Source organism: Pan paniscus, chromosome 14 (assembly GCF_029289425.2).
Source record: "Pan paniscus chromosome 14, NHGRI_mPanPan1-v2.0_pri, whole genome shotgun sequence".
Lineage (NCBI taxonomy): Eukaryota > Metazoa > Chordata > Mammalia > Primates > Hominidae > Pan > Pan paniscus.
Window position 1 is genome coordinate 32,285,126 of NC_073263.2, and position 17,124 is coordinate 32,302,249.

At 34.0% G+C, this 17,124-nt stretch overlaps 1 protein-coding gene across 8 annotated transcripts in view; it reads left to right on the forward strand.

The window, feature by feature from the left end:
• PDS5B (PDS5 cohesin associated factor B) overlaps positions 1–17,124 on the forward strand; it is a 189,251-nt gene that overhangs the window by 134,339 nt on the left and 37,788 nt on the right. For all 8 annotated transcript variants that reach the window (XM_034936560.3, XM_034936563.3, XM_034936564.3 and 5 more), the window contains 2 exons: positions 9,148–9,271; positions 12,210–12,368. In XM_034936560.3, the coding sequence (XP_034792451.1) occupies positions 9,148–9,271; positions 12,210–12,368 (283 nt within the window). The remainder of the gene's footprint in view (positions 1–9,147; positions 9,272–12,209; positions 12,369–17,124) is intronic.

The following is a 17,124-nucleotide window of genomic DNA, read 5'->3' on the forward strand; positions in this document are numbered from 1 at the left end:
AGGATAGGTTTAAAGCTCAGAGACAGTATGTAAACAGCCAGCACAGGGATATTCATGGTATTGTTGTTAAGGTGTTTTTAAAAATTTTTAAATCTAAAATGCTTATCAGTATGAGATTAGTTTTGGTATAGCCATACACTATACATACACTGAGAGCTATGTGACTGTTAAAAAGAATAGTGCTTAGCAATATTTGACAAATGAGGTTCTACACACATTGTTGGTTGAAAAAAATGTTTCCAAATACTGTGTATTTTATATCCTTACTTATTAATGTCTGTATAATAATATGCCTAGAGAAATTTTAGGAGTGTTCACCAAAATGTTGACAGTATTGTTTCAGGGTAGTGAGATGCTGAGTTTTTTCTTTAGGGTTTTCATGTATTTTTCAGTTTGAATGTATTTTTCATTTTCTATATTGGTATGATTGTTATCAAGGAAAAAACTTGAACTTGAAGGTAGAAAGTCAATTTAATGAGGGAATAAGAAATTCTTTTTAATAGGAAAAGCAGTCAGCATAGGTGGTTATTTATTTTCATTGACTTAGTACTGCAGAATTCTTAAAATTGTTTTTTCTTTATGTTCATTGTTTCAGTTTGTTTTCTTTTAAAATAACTGAGTATGTAAAATATTGGATGAGCTAAAGGTTTCACATAACTATCTTTAAAAATCTCAGCTAAAGTTGCTGCTAGTGTGAACAATAATTTTTCTCTTGATTATTGGGGAAAGGGATTATAGGTGTTTGTGTTATCAAATCTGATTTACGAGAAGATAGGTCTTATCTATGAAGTTTAGTTACTGAAGTAACCACAGAATAATAATCTTTTATTTCACAAAGAAACCACAGACCATAGACTAAAAGATTAGTGTTTTAGTTATACTAATTTTTTCCACATTATATTATTGAAATTTTCAAACATATACAGAAGTAGGGAGAATACAAATCCCCAGGTATTCACCAACCAGCTTTAACAATGAATAAACTTACAGCCAGCTTTATTTTTTCTGTGCCTCCACACACTCCCTTGTTCCTCTTATATTTGAAGGCAAATCCCAGATACTGTCATTTCATCTATATATCTTTATCCCAAACACAGTTAACACTAATAACTTAATGTCCAATTGGTTTTCTCAAAAAATGTGTTTTTGTTGTTGTTGTTTGTGTCAGGGTCTTGGTCTGTTGCCCAGACTGGAGTGCAGTAGTCAGATCGTAGCTCACTGCGACCTTGAACTTCTGGGCTCAAGTGACCATCCCACCTCAGCCTCTCAGTAGTTGGAACCACAGACACCACATCCAGCTAATTTTTTTTTTTTAAAACTTTTTGTAGAGATGGAGTCTCTCATTATGTTGCCCAGACTGGTCTCAAATTCCTGGGCTCAAGCCACCCTTCCTCCTCAAAAATTGTTTGATTCAGGATGCAAGTAAGATTTATACCTTGTGATTGGTTGCTGTGTCTTTTAAGTATCTTGTTTCTTGTGGGCTTTCTCTCTAGCTCTCACTCTGCTTGCAGTAGGAATCAGGTTGTTTCTCTTGAAGAGTTTCCCATAGACTGATTTTTGCTAATTTTATCCCTTAGACATAATTTGATAGGTTCTTCTTTGTTGTTGTTTGTTTTGATTTTTTTGACAGGGTCTTGCTCTGTTGCCCAGGCTAGAGTGCAGTGGTGCGATCACAGCTCACTGCAGCCTCGACCTCCTGGTTCAAGCAATCCTCCCACCTAGCCTCCTAAGTAGCTGGGACTACAGGCGCATGTCACCATGCCTGGCTAATTTTTATGTTGTTTTGTAGAGACGGAGTTTCACCTTGTTGCCCAGTCGGTCTCGAACTCTTGGGCTCCAGCAATCTGTCCACCTCAGCCTCCCACAGTTCTGGGATTACAGGTGTGAGCCACTGTGCCTGGTCATATTTCTTTATTTTCTCTAAAATGATGGCTGAATCCAGAGACCTCATTGGATTCTGGTTCAACTTTTTTATTTTTACAGGACTATTTTATAAGATTGGTATGCTTTCCTGTCAGGAGGCTCATAATAGCTGGCCATCTCTCTATTTATGATGTTTGCAGCTGTTGATATTAGTAGTCAGTCTTGATATTCTTATTGTCATTCTTCTTCATTTCCTAGCTGAATACTTTTGTAAAAAAGCAAATTCTTATCGATTCTTTGGTTTCCCAGTGTTATATTTGTTTAGGAAAGGCAGAATAAATGCTTGATTTTTTGAATGTTATTTAGTAGTATTCAAAATAAAGAGGACTAGTGTCCTCCAAAGGTGACCAGTTGAGTGTCGTTTTTAAAAAAATCATAATGGGTTTACGCATATTTGTGTTTCAGTCAGTTATAGTGATCACATGCATTGATGCCCAGATTATCCCGTGTATAATCTTGGAAGCCTCTTCAAGTTAGTCCCTGAGTCCTTTGAAACAATCCCAATAATCTCTGTAATTTCTTTGCTATCTTGTATGACAGGATATTCCAGGACTATCTTGCACTTGTTCTGCCCCAGACCTAGAATTGGCCAATTCTCCGAGGGGCTCTGGTTCCTTTTAATGGGAATGGTATTAAGAAATCACAACATGAGTCCTGTGGGTACTAATTGCTAATGTATAAGTCATGACTTTATGATAATTCAGTAGACATAGCTTTTTTGAAAGATGAAATTCATGTTTGTTTATACGGATACTTCCAGTTCAAATTGAGGATTACATGGTTTTTACTGAACTTCAATTTTACATTTATATCTCTTTTTTCCCTCATGGCACAGGATAACAACACTATAATATTACATAATAACTCAATTGCTTTATCTCATAATACATCCATAGCAGTCTTATGATAGCAGTAGCACCACCAATATGATTCCTAAAAGTAGTCATTTACTTTTTTAGCTAGTTCTTTTTTTTATTTAGCATGTATCATATTAGAGATCTGCAGTCAAATTCCCATTTTAAAGTTATTTGGAATAATAATTCTTTGGGTGGTTATGCTAGCACATGGATACATACCCTTGTTCATTTGTTTCATTCTTTTTGAGAGGTCGCTCTTTTAAAATTTAATTTTGTTTTTTAATTATATGAAATGTTAAATGGCTTTAAACATATCTAAAGGAAGCAAGATAAATTTCAGGAAGTCCAGCATCTATTCCTCAATCCTCTAACCTATTCCTTTCTTCCCTGTAGATAAACTTAAAAAAAAAAAAGCCCCCTTCCGTGCACATATCTGTCTGCATATGTATGCACATTTGATAAAATGAATAAGATAAACTATATACTTTTCTTCACCTTTTTTCTCTCTAATGGCATGCACTGGCAATTATCTCATATAAATATAGAGAGATCCCCATTTATTGTGTGGCTGTATCATAATTTATTTAACCAGTTCATTATTTATGGACATTGGGTTGTTTTCAGTATTACAGTCTTTCAGTGAATAGCTTTGTATTTGCGCCTTTTGTGATTTTTGACAGTTATCTTTGGGAGCAGTTCTTAGAAATAGAAGAGTAAATGCATGTACAATTTTGCTAGGTATTACTGTGTTCCTATCCATAATGGTTACACCACTTTGCATTCTCACTAGCAGTATGTAAGAGTGTCTGCTTCCCCACAGCCTTGCCAGTAGACGATGTTGTTATGAAATATGTCTCTTCCTAACTCTGGTCATCTTCCTTGTTCTGCAGGCTTTTGTGTCTGAGAATAGTGTAGCCATTTGTACTTTTCTTTGGTCCTAGTGTTTGTAAGGCATATATTTTTCCTTTCCATTTTTAGTCTTCCTGGGACTTCATATTTAAAGTGAGTTTCTTGGCCGGCCATGGTGGCTCACACTTGTAAATCTCCGTGCTTTGAGAATATGAGGCGGGAGGATCACTTGAGCCCAGGAGTTTCAGGCTCCAGTGAGCTATGATTGTACCACTGCATTCCAGCCTGGGCAGTAGAGCAAGACCCTTAAAGAAAAAGTTTATTTACTTATTTATTTTTAAATAAATGTCCTAGTTGTCTTTCTGTTGTTGTTTTTTGTTTCCTTGTTTGCTTTTATATTGGTTGTTTTGAATCCAATTTGACAAACTGTTTCAATGGGAGTGCTTAGAGCATTTACACTTACTGTAATTATTGATATGGTGGGGTTTAAAGCTACCATCTTGATATTTTCCTCTTCTATTTTCTTCTTTATGTCTGCTTTCCTTGAGATTAATCAAGTATTATGATTTTATCTTTACTATTGGTTTATCTACATCCAATAAAATTATACTAATGTGTAAAAACTTTACAGCACTATACTTCCATGCCCATTTCCTCCAGTCTTTTAAGTTTTGTTGTCTTATGTTTTGTTTTTATATGTTATAAGCTCCATAATATGTTCTTGATATTTTTACTCTAGTCTAGTGTATCTCGAATTAATAATGACAAATTTCTTTTACACACATAATAACCATTTCTGTCACTTTTAATTTGTTGGATGTCTATCCATATTTTCATCTGGTATCATTTTTCTTCTGGAAGAACTCTTTTTAATATTTCTTGATATATAGTTCTCTTTATAGTGAATTTTATAGTGAATTTTTTGGTCTGAAAAAGTCTTTATTTTTCCCTCATTTTTAAAAGATAATTTTGCTTGGAATAGAATTTTAGGTTGACAGTGATTTTCATTTAGTGTTTAAAAGATGTCACTCCATTATCTTCTGGATTGCAGATTCTGATGAAAAGTGTTCTATCAATCCTTGTTCCTCTGTTTTTGCACTGCTTTTAAGATTTTTCTGTTTTTCACTAATTTTTAACCAAATGAATAATAATATGCCTTAAAATGGTTTATCTTTTTTCTGCTTGAGGTTTATTGAGATTCTTGGATCTCTAAGGTTATTTTAATCAGATTTGGAAAAAAATTGGCCATTATTATTTTGAATACTTTTTTTTTTTTAATCTATTCTCTCCATCTGCCTTCTTGTTTTCTGGGGCTCCAATTACAAGTATTTTTGACTACTTGATAGTGTCTTATAGATCACAGCTGCTGTCTTACTATTTTTTCTTGCCCTTTTTTCTCTCTCATTTTATTTTGATAGTTTCTATTGCTGTGTCTTCAAGTTCACTGATACTTTTCTCTTGCAGTGTATAATCTGCTTTTAATTCCATCAGTTTATTTTCCATTTCTATTGTATTTCTTATATTTAGTAATTCTATTTGTGTTCTTTTTTATATTTTTATATCTATTTATATTTTTTATATTTTATATTTTTCATTTCTAGCACTGCGTTCCTGATTTATTCTAACTTCTTGAGTCTATGTAGCATAGTGTTTTTTGTAACAGCTCTTTTAATGTCTACCCTAATTCTATCACTTATGTCATTTTTGGGTCTATTTCTATTGAGTAATTTTTCTCCAGGTTGTATATTATAAGGGCTTTCTACTATGTCTGGTAGGAATGAGTAATTAACCGCCCTGTTTGTGTTGAGGGAATTTTTTGTCCTACTGCTTTCCATGGTCCTTTTCCTGGTCTCAGGTAGTTTTTCCTCCTAACACGATTGAGGATCATTATCCAGCCAAAGACTCAGGGATAGCCTCTGCAGATTAGCAGAGCTCATGCTGCCTTTCCCTTTGTAACTCCTTCCTTTCTGGTATTGTGCTCTAGAAATCAGAGCTTCCTTGGCCTCCCTGAACTCTCATCTTTATCTCCCTCAACCCAGGCTCTATTTGGGTCATTTGTACTACAGCCTAGAAACTATTTAATACTTCCATGCAATAAGCTGGGCAGTAAAGCTCTTCTAGTTTGTTTCTCATTTATCAGGGATCACATTTCTCTGCTACCTGTTCCCTAGTGTCTGAAACCTTTAGCATATTTATCTCTTCTGGGCATTTAAGGCAGGAGAGTAAATAGTCTTAGTTACACCATTGTAATCTGAAGCAGAAGTCCTCTTGTTATAGTTTTTTAAAAAAATGTGTGAAGGTAAACAGTTTTTCATGCATTTTAGGGTAATTTATATGTCTTCTTTTTTTAAAAAAATTAAACTTTGAGTTCTGAGATACATGTGCAGAACGTGGAGGTTTGTTACATAGGTATACATGTGCCATGATGGTTTGCTGCATCCATCAACCTGTCATCTAGGTTTTAAGCCCCACATGCATTAGGTATTTGTCCTAATGCTCTCCCTCCCCTTGCCCCCCACCCCACAACAGGCCCTGGTGTGTGATGTTCCCCTCCCTGTGTCCATGTGTTCTCATTGTTCAACTTGCACTTATGAGTGAGAACATGTGTTGTTTGTTTTCTATTCCTGTGTTAGTTTGCTGAGAATGATGGTTTCCAGCTTCATCCATGTCCCTGCAAAAGACATGAACTCATTCTTTTTTTTATGGTTGCATAGTATTCCATGGTGTATATGTGCCACATTTTCTTTATCCAGTCTATCAGTGATGGGCATTTGGATTGGTTCCAAGTCTTTGCTATTGTGAATAGTGCTGCAGTAAACATATGTGTGCGTATGTCTTTATAGTAGAATGATTTATAATCCTTTGGGTATATTACCTAGTAATGGGATTGCTGGGTCAAGTGGTATTTCTAGTTCCAGATCCTTGAGGAATCGCGACACTGTCTTCCACAATGGTTGAATTAATTTATGCTCCCACCAACAGTGTAAAGGCGTTCCTATTTCTCCACATCCTCTCCAGCATCTGTTGTTTCCTGACTTTTTAATGATCGCAATTCTAACTGATGTGAGATGGTATCTCATTGTGGTTTTGATTTGCATATCTCTAATGACCAGTGATGATGGGCTTTTTTTCATATGTTTGTTGGCCATATAAATGTCTTCTTTTGAGAAGTGTCTGTTCATCTTCACCCAGTTTTTGATGGAGTTGTTTTTTTCTTGTAAATTCGTTTAAGTTTCTCGTAGATTCTGGATATTAGCCCTTTGTCAGATGAATAGAGTGCAGAAACTTTCTCCTGTTCTGTAGGCTACTTACTGTTCACTCTGATGATAAGTTTCTTTTGCTGTGCAGAAGCTCTTTAGTTTAATTAGATCCCATTTGTCAATTTTGGCTTTTGTTGCCATTGCTTTTGGTGTTTTAGTCATGAAGTCTTTGCCCATGCCTATGTCCTGAATGGTTTTACCTAGGTTTTCTTCTAAGGTTTTTATGGTTTTAGGTTTTCCATTTAAGTCTTTAATCCATCTTGAGTTAATTTTTGTATAAGGTGTAAGGAAGGGGTCAAGTTTCAGTTTTCTGCATATGGCTAGCCAGTTTTCCCAGCAGCCTTTATTAAATACGGAATCCTTTCCCCATTGCTTGTTTTTGTCAAGTTTGTCAAAGATCAGATGGTTGTAGATGTGTAATGTTATTTCTGTGGCCTCTGTTCTGTTCCATTGGTCTATTTATCTGTTTTGGTGCCAGTACCATGCTTTTTTGGTTACTGTAGCCTTGTAGTATAGTTTGAAGTCAGGTAGCATGATGTCTCCAGCTTTGTTCTTTTTGCTTAGGATTGTCTTGGCTATATGGGCTCTTTTTTGGTTCCATATGAAATTTAAAGTAGTTTTTTCTAGTTTTGTGAAGAAAGTCAGTGGTGGCTTGATGGGAATAGCATTGAATCTATAAATTATTTTGGGCAGTATGGCCATTTTCACGACATTGGTTCTTCCTATCCATGAGCATGGAATGTTTTTCCATTTGTTTGTATCCTCTCTTTTTTCATTAAGCAGTGGTTTGTAGTTCTCCTTGAAGAGGTCCTTCCCATCCCTTGTAAGTAAGTTGTATTCCTAGGTATTTTATTTTCTTTGTAGCAATTGTGAATGGGAGCTCACTCATGATTTGGCTCTCTATTTGTCTTTTATTGGTGTATAGGAATGCTTGTGATTTTTGCACATTGATTTTGTATCCTGAGACTTTATTGAAATTGTTTCTCAGCTTAAGGAGTCTTTTGGCCGAGACGACAGGGTTTTCTAAATATACAATCGTGTTATCTGCAAACAGTGACTATTTGACTTCCTCTCTTCCTACTTGAATACCCTTTGTTTCTTTCTCTTGCCTGATTGCCCTGGCCAGAACTTCCAATACTATGTTGAATAGGAGTGGTGAGAGAGGGCATCCTTGTCTTGTGCTGGTTTTCAAAGGGAATGCTTCCAGCTTTTGCCCATTCAGTATAATATTAAAGAATGTTTTACCTTTTTCTGTCTTGCCTGTTTTTCTGTGTTTTTGTTGGTCTCTTCATTCTCCATTTTTAGGCCTTTACATGTTAGGAATATATTTCTTTTAATGGTACTTCACCTTTGGTATCTTTTGTGAGACTCTACTCTTAGTGTGATAAGCACTGGGTTGGTATCAGGCATTGAGGAAGATATGGAAGTTTCTTTTGCTTTGAGATGTTTGTATAATAGTTTAAGAGCTCCTTTATTCGGTATTCGTTTTAAATGTTTGAGTTATGAAATAATACGATGCATGAATGTTCTTCCAGGTGGCTATATGACTTACTCAGTACCTCCCTCAGAACTCTGCTCACATGTTTCTTTATCAGGGAGATCTTCTGTTTAAAATTGTAATTCTCTTATACCTCCCTCCCTGTTTCCTATTTCTATCCTCCATCTTTAAAAAATTTTTTCTCTGTAGCAGTTCTCACAGTTTAACATAACATTTATTTTGTTAATTTATCTTGTCCCTAAAATGCTAGTAGCATCAAGTTAAATATTGGAGCCTTTTAATAGTCCCTGGCATGTAATATTGCTTAATAAGCATTGTTTAATCAGATTTTCCTTTTTGTGGTTTGCTCTGGCACAAAATGAAAGGTGAATTGGAAGAGGCAGAGACTTGAGAAAGAAGAGACAGTGTCAGTTTCATACATGTGTAAGGTGGCAGAAGTTTAGCTGGAATGATAGCAGTAAGAATAAAAAGAGAGAGGCCTGTTGGGAGCGACGTTAACAGGAGAGTGTGAGTCACCAGCCTGTTAGTGTTTGCTATTGGTGAATAAAAAGTAAAAAACACCACATTTGTATTTGGATTACATTTTTAATATAAATATTTATAAAGCAAAATCATAGGCCTTTGAAAGTGAGTTTGAGTAAATCTTGGTGACTTTTTCTGACCTTGTAAATCATTACTTAAAAATACAAATATTAAAGTATCTAGCAGAAGTCTTGTTGATTTTTCTGGTTTATTGTTTTTCTTTGATTTTTTTTAATAGAGCCTTGCTTCCTGTTTTACATCACAAATCTAAAAAAGGACCCCCCCGTCAAGCCAAATATGCCATTCATTGTATCCATGCGATATTTTCTAGTAAAGAGACCCAGTTTGCACAGATATTTGAGGTAATGAGAAAAAAATTTTCTTGTTTATTTCATATGTCATAGTTACAAAACAAATATTGATGATTTTATGGAATGTTCACATTTGGTGATGCATCATTTTGTAATATATTTTCAGAATTTGAATCAGTAAAATCAACATTGATAAGTGTTAAAATATGAAAATATCTGAGTATTCAAATGTTTAATGATAACAGATTCAGAAATCAAGCATTGTTTATTTTTGTACATTGGTTTATATATTTGTATTTGGAGACTATTTTTTGTTAACAGGTAGTTACATATAAAATCATAGTTACAGATAGTAGATAACAGATGATTATTCTTTCGTTTGTAGGATCAAAAAATTTGAATTCTGTTTGAGAAACTATTGAAGTGTAAGGTTTTGTAAATCAGTACTAATTGTTAATATAAAGTAAGTTTATAGTTTTATGACTGACCTAATTTTGTGTCAGATATAAAGTGTCTTTTCAATATATATTTTATATTATTTTATCCACATTCTAAATAACTTTTACCCAGGCATTGCAATTTTATTGCTGCCTATTGTAATTAGAACCTAACACTAACACTGTTAGTGCAAATAAAAGCTAAGCAGAAAATTCATAAAATCCTACTTTGTAATTTTAGTTCAAGAGCCTTGAGTAGAGTCAAAACAATTTAGAAATTATTCTGATGCTCCTTGACATAAGTACTTGGACTTAATATCTTTGTTTTAGAAAGTTGGTACTTTTGTCATATTTTCATGTATTATGTTAAGACCTGAAGGAGAAAGAAAAGTAGTATATCCTCCAAACACCATCTTTCCTGTAGATAGCGATAATTTAATTTTTGTGTATTTGGGGATGGCGGTATTTTCTGTAGTCTGTGTTTGTATATGAGAATGGCTTCAATAAATTGATGTTAATTTATAGGAAAGTTTTCTTTTTGGTAGCTCTCCTTTTCCTCTCAATGGTGATGAGAGAAACACTGATATAAGTTGAATTTCAGAGTAGTTTTTTCATTTTGATATTGTATCTGCTGTTTTATCTTTACAAGAACCTCTGTAGTCCTCCTACTATGTAGCATTTGGTTGGCTGGCTTCCTGAGAAAAGGTTTCTTAGAAATATCTGGCATTTTTGAGGTTCCACTAATCTAGGGCCTGGCCATTAATTTTGCTTTTTAGAAATGATTTTGTTATGGAAAATTACCAAACTTATAATCTAATTGAAAAAACTACACTATGATATTTTTGTTTATAATATGAACAATAGGCTGGCAAGATGTGCAATGGAAGTACTGAGGGAAGTCTTCAAGAATAGCAAGAAGTAAACTCATTTAAATGTATTTTTGACTAAATGAAGCCTCATATTGCCCTAATTTGTTGGGAAAGAACAGTTTTGTATTGGCCTTTCAAGCCTACAATTCTTGGTGTTCAGTGTGGGAGAATAGAGCACCAGTTTTTCATTAAAATGTGGCATTAAAATGTTTAATAGAAAATATATTCACTTGTTTCAACATCAGAAGGATGCAAAAAAGAATATACGGTGAAAAGTTCTCCCACCCATGTATCCCCAGCCACTTAGTTTCCTTTCCCAGAGGCAGAGCCATTGTTACTAGTTTCTAAACGTACTTTTCCAGAGATATTTTATTCATATACAAGTAAGGGCATGTAAATATGCACATGCACACATGCATGCACATACACACGCATATTTTGTTTCCCTCTCCTCTCCTTATGCCAATGGCATATTTTAGTCACCCTTCTGATTTCAAAAATTAAAACACACAGACACACACACACACAAACATATATATTTTGTTTTCTTTTTTTTTTTCTGAGATAGAGTCTTGCTCTGTCATCCAGGCTGGAGTGCAGTGGCGTGATCTCTGCTCACTGCAACCTCCACCTTTCTTGTTCAAGTGATTTTCCTGGCTTAGCCTCCTGAGTAGCTGGGACTACAGGCGTATGCCCCAAGCCTGGCTAATTTTTGTATTTTTAGCGGAGATGGGATTCCACCATGTTGGCCTGGCTGGTCTCGAACTCCTGACCTCAGGTGATCTGCCTGCCTTGGCCTCCCAAAGTGCTGGGATTACAGATGTAATCTGTAATTGTTAATGCCCGGCCTTAACAATATATTTCTGATATCATTTTATATGAGTATTTGAAGAGCTTGTTCATTCTTTTATCATGGTAAAATGCATATTAATGGTTGGGTTTCCTATCAGAATAACAAAAAATCATTTTATTTGTTATGGTATTTAATATTTGGTGCTATAATGAAGATCCCCAAATTCAAGTGACTAGATGTAGTAAAAGCTTATTTCTTGCTTCTGAAAAGTCTAGTGGGTGTTTGAATGACCCTCTAATCAGTGGCTTAGGGACACAGACTCATTCTGATTAGTGACTTCTCTTTAAATCCCACTGGATCCTTGGCATCAAGCCAGCCAGTGAGTAGAGCCTGTGGAGAAGACATACTGCTCATACCTACCTCAGTGCATATGTGGCATACTTCATTTTACTCCCACTCTCTTGACCAGAACTCATTCATATATCCTCACTTAACTGCACAGGAAGCTGCAAGTAGAGTCATCCTTATGCCCAGGAAATTGAAGTGGATATTGGTGAGCCCTAGCAGTCTCTAACACATTCATGTATATGGTCATAAACTATATGCTATGAAGTCTGTGTCGAAATGTTTCTTTACCCTACCTCTAAACTGAATTGGGCAAAACTGAAAATGTTTGAACCTGATGCCTTCTGGACATAGATAACCTATAGAAGTCTAAATGTAATCTTGAGTTACTACTTATACTATGTATATTTATTGAAATTTTTGTAGTTTTTATAATTTGAATTACAAAATAAATTACGAAATTTTGTAATTTGAAAATGAAATATGTAAACAGTTTATTTGTATATGTGTAGAGTTGAAATATATTTTCCTCTCCTCATTTTCAGCCTCTGCATAAGAGCCTAGATCCAAGCAACCTGGAACATCTCATAACACCATTGGTTACTATTGGTCATATTGCTCTCCTTGCACCTGATCAATTTGCTGCTCCTTTGAAATCTTTGGTAGCTACTTTCATTGTGAAAGATCTTCTCATGAATGATCGGGTAATTTATATTTTTTAGATTCATGTTCTTTGTAATGTTAACTTTTGCAATTTTATCCAACAAGGAAAGAAGTGAAATGATATCAATAATACTTCCATTTGACTGCCTTGATTTTAGGTTTTCCTATTTAAAAAAAATAAGCCTTGTCTCCATTATAAGCAAAACCACCTTGAAACATCTTTTTAGTTGAGAATAGGCATATGACCTCAAATACATTCCTTGATAAATATAAAATATAACCTGATACTATCTATTTCAGATTTACAGGGGTTTAATTTTTGACAGGACATCTATTTTTAAAAATATGCAGATTGGTAAACCAGCTCATAGTATGGTTGTCATTATAGTTTTACCTTTTTCTATATAAACTTGTTCTTTTCCCTACATTGGGAGAGAACGAAAAAACATTGGGAGAGGAAATAATGATTTTGTTAGTCTCCAGTTATTTTGTATCTGCTGTGACAGCACTGTACTAGGTTCTCTGGAGAATTAAAAGAAACATGAGATAAAGTTTTTCCTCCAAAAAGTAAACATAATATAAGTAGTGATATCTGGGTTAATCTGCCACCTGATTTTTTGTTTTCAGTTTGTCCTGTCAGTTGTGTATTTTTCTCTTTTCTTATTTTTGATTAAATATTTTTATTTCATTTTACCAGTCTGTTTTACATTTTGCTATTATTTTAGTAGTTTTCCTAGAAATTACAACATGGACTTTGGACTTATTAAAGGCCAGTGTCAATTGGTCTGTTTTGAACTTTCAGTATAGCACAAGGAACTTCAAAATACTTTAATCCCTTTTATTCCTTGGTGCTTTTTTGTGCTCTTGTTCACCCAGTTCTATTACTGCTGTTATTTTATGCAGTTAATGTTTATTTAGATTTGCCAACATATTTTCTCCTTTTGTTTTTCATTCCTTTCTATGTAATGATTTTCTTTCTATCTAAAGAACTACTTTAATACTTTTTTTTTAGTTTGGATTTCCACTAATGAATTTTCTCAGTTTTTGTTTGTCTGGAAAGATCTTTATTTTACCTTAATTTTTTAAAGGATGCTTTCTTTGGGTTAAGAATTCTAGACTGGTGTATTTTCCCCCATCAATGATTTGAATATATTATTCTATTTTCCATTTTCTTTTTTCTTGAAGTTTATTGACAGTCTTGTTCCTCTGAAGGTCTGTCTTTTTGCTGTGAATGTTTTTGTCTTTTCTGTTTTCCATTGGTTTCCAGTTTTACTATGATGTGTCTGGGTATGCTTTCCTTTATAGTTATCGTACTTGGGGCTTATAGCTCTTCTTGTATATATAGCTTAAAGTTTTTTACAAATTTTAAATAATTTTTAGGCATTATCTTTACATATATGATTTCTGTTTCATATTCTCTTTCCTTTCTTACTGCAGTTCTATTAACACACTTTAAAGGTACATTTTTTTTTTGCTGTGACCTAGCTGTATGACACACTTTTTCTGTACTTTTCTGCCAACCTCCTCATGCTTCAGTTTTTGTTTTTTTTCTGACCTATCTTTGAGTTCACTCTCTTCAGTTTTGTCTAATCGTACCTAAAGCTCATGCTTTGAATTCTTAATTTCACATATATACACATACTTCAATTCTGTAATTCTATAGTTTTTAAACATAGCTCTTTGTTTTGCTGCAGAATTTGCTTGTCATTAAATCCTTGAAAAATCTTAATTATGTGAAGTTTGTGTCTGTTAGGCTTATCATCTTGATCTCTTGTAACTTTTGTCTATTTTTTTCTCAAATTTTTGGTCAAATCTTATCTTGTACATATATTGCTTTTGATTGAGTGATAGACTTTTTGTATGAAAAGTTGTTGAGATAATGTGAGGCTTCAGATGTGGTTATATTCTTCCAGAGTTTTACTTTTGTTTCTATCAGGCAGTTAAGCTATCGTCAGATGACTTCCATCCAGTGAAAATGGAAGTTTGGCTTCAGTTTTGGACAAGCTTATTATTTTTTTCTGGTCACCTTATGTCTAGAGTATATTTGTCTGGGATCCACCCAGAAGTCCAGGTTGTTTAACAAGGCCTTTACTTTTTAATGGGCTCAGGATTCTTAATCTTGTTCTTCTAGCTCTGTGACAGGAAAGCTTTGCTCAACTTCTCATCCCCCTTTCACTTTCAGAATCATTAATTGTCTGTGTGAAAAAACTAATCTCAGTGCCAGACTCAAATCTTTGCTTTCCCTCCTTATTTGAAACTTTGCCCTGCAAATTCTCACTGCTTTGGTAGCTGTCTGTTCCCTTCAAACTGATTTTTAAAAAATATTTTGTTTAGCCTTTCCGTTTGTTTCAGTATGAAAATTGGTTCAAAACAACCTAGTCACATCTTGTCAGAAACAGAACTGCTCACCATTTTTAATCCATTAATTTGTCTTGTTTTATTATATATTTGATATGTACAAAGGAATATATGTAACATTTGTATAACATGTTTCATAATACAATGAACACCTATGAACTCTTAGTTCCTTAGAGTTCTTAGAGTTTTATTACTCTTCAATCCTTTCTACTTCCTCCTTGTCCCTAATATCTACTCTCTTGAATCTTGGGTTAATCTGTAACAGCAACAAAATTTACCACATACTTGTTTAGTTTTGCTTGTTCTTGAGGTTTCTAAGAATTATATCATACCCTGTATAGTCTTGGAGGATTTGCTTTTATCACTCCACATTTGTTTCTAAGAATAATCTTCGTTACTAAATCTAACTGTGGTTCATTCATTGGTTACTCTATAATTTCACTGTGGAAAATATCTCATAATTTATTTATTCTTCTAGTAGATTGTGGAATATTTCCATTTCTTTACTCTTTTGGACAGTGCTGCTATGAATGTTTCTATTGAAGCCCCCTGCTACATATGAGCAAGAATTTCTCTAGGTTTTATTCCTACGAGTGAAGTTGATGAATCACGGTATATAGACATATTTAACTTTTCACTTTTTTTAAGTCATTTTTTATAATGTTTGTTAAAACTTATTTTTCTATTAAGAAATCTGACAATAATGTTATTATACACTGTTGGGAGAAAATATCTAATAGATACAGTATCTCATTATAGCTCATTAATAGTCCCAATGTGCATTTCTGTGGTTACTAATTAAGTTTGTGTGTCTAGTCACCATTCATGTTGCCTACTTTCTGAAATTCCCTTTTGATGTATTTTACCTTTTATGCCCCTTGGTGTTTTTTTCCCATAGGCAATCTTTACCTATATTAATCTTTTATCTGGTACATGTTACAGTATCATCATGAAGTGTGTAAAACTCATTTACATGTGTCTTTTCACTCCTTTATTGTGTCCTTTGATCCTTTGAACAAAAGTTATTCCTTTTTTTTTCTTTTTGAGATGGAGTCTCACTCTGTCACCCACACTGGAGTGCAGTGGCGCCATCTCGGCTCCCTGTAACCTCCACTTCCCACATTCAAGCCGTTCTCCTGTCTCAGCCTCCCGAGTAGCTGGGACTACAGGCGCCCACCACCATGTCCACCTAGTTTTTGTATTTTTAGTAGAGATGGGGTTTCACCATGTTGGCCAGGCTGGTCTCCAACTCCTGAACTCACGTGATCCACCCAGTTCAGCCTCCCAAAGTGCTGGGATTACAGGCGTGAGCCACCACGCGCCTGGCCTGAACAAAAGTTATTACTTTTAATGTAGCTGTATTTATCATTATTCTTTGGTAGTTAATACTTTTTACATCTTATTTAAGAAATCTTTTCCTACTCTAATGTCATGAAAATAGCCTCCCATATGTTCTTCTAAAAGTTTGAAGGTTTTCTTTTTTTACACACACAAAAATCAATCCATCTGGAATTGATTTACTTTTTTTTTTGTATGCTGTGATATAAGGATTTCATTTTTGCTGCATGTTAGGGTTACCAAATTTCCCAGCACTGTTTATTAAATATCTTACCATCTCCTGGTAATCTGCAGTGCTACCACTCATGTCTCCTATAGAGCCTCTGTTCTTTTCCACTGATGCGTTTGCCCATCCACAAGATATCTTTCCTTAATGTTTTATAGTTTTCTCTAAAAAGGAAAATTTTAAATTTCTCTCACACAACTTATGTTAGGCACTAAATAAAGTTTTTAAGATTATGTTTTATGTTTATGATTGATAAGGTGAATTATTTGGTAATTCTGATTTTATATCCATCTTTCTTGCTAAATTCTAATTTTGTCAATTATAAAGAATGCCAGCTTTGATGATTTTCTAATGCTTGCATATTTTATTTCTGTATATTTACTTCCATTTTAGGTATTTATCCTTTTTCATCCTAACTTACAAGTTTTTGAAAGAGATATATTCCCGTATTCTGCTGTGATGAAGTTTTCAATCTTCTGATTTTAATCATGTTTGTTCTGGTTTATTTTGATGTTATTCTGCTAGTTGTGTAAATGTTCATGAATTTTATATTTTATTTGGTGTTGTAAGATAAAATATATCAGTATCCCATTTAAGTCCATATCCTCTTCAGTGCTTTTCATCTTGACTGGTATATTTTTCCATCCCATAATTTTCAGATTTCTTATGTTTGTTTTTGTTGTATCTTTTGTGGCTTTATTATTTATAAATCTACCTGATAGTCTCTGTTGTTTCTGGTAGTATCTGATAGTTTATTATTTATAAATCTACCTGATAGTCTCTGTTGTTTCTGGTAGTATCTGATAGTTTATTATTTATGTAAGGTTTTTGTTTTCATTTTTCTTTGTATTTGTAATAGTTTATACTAATTTAGT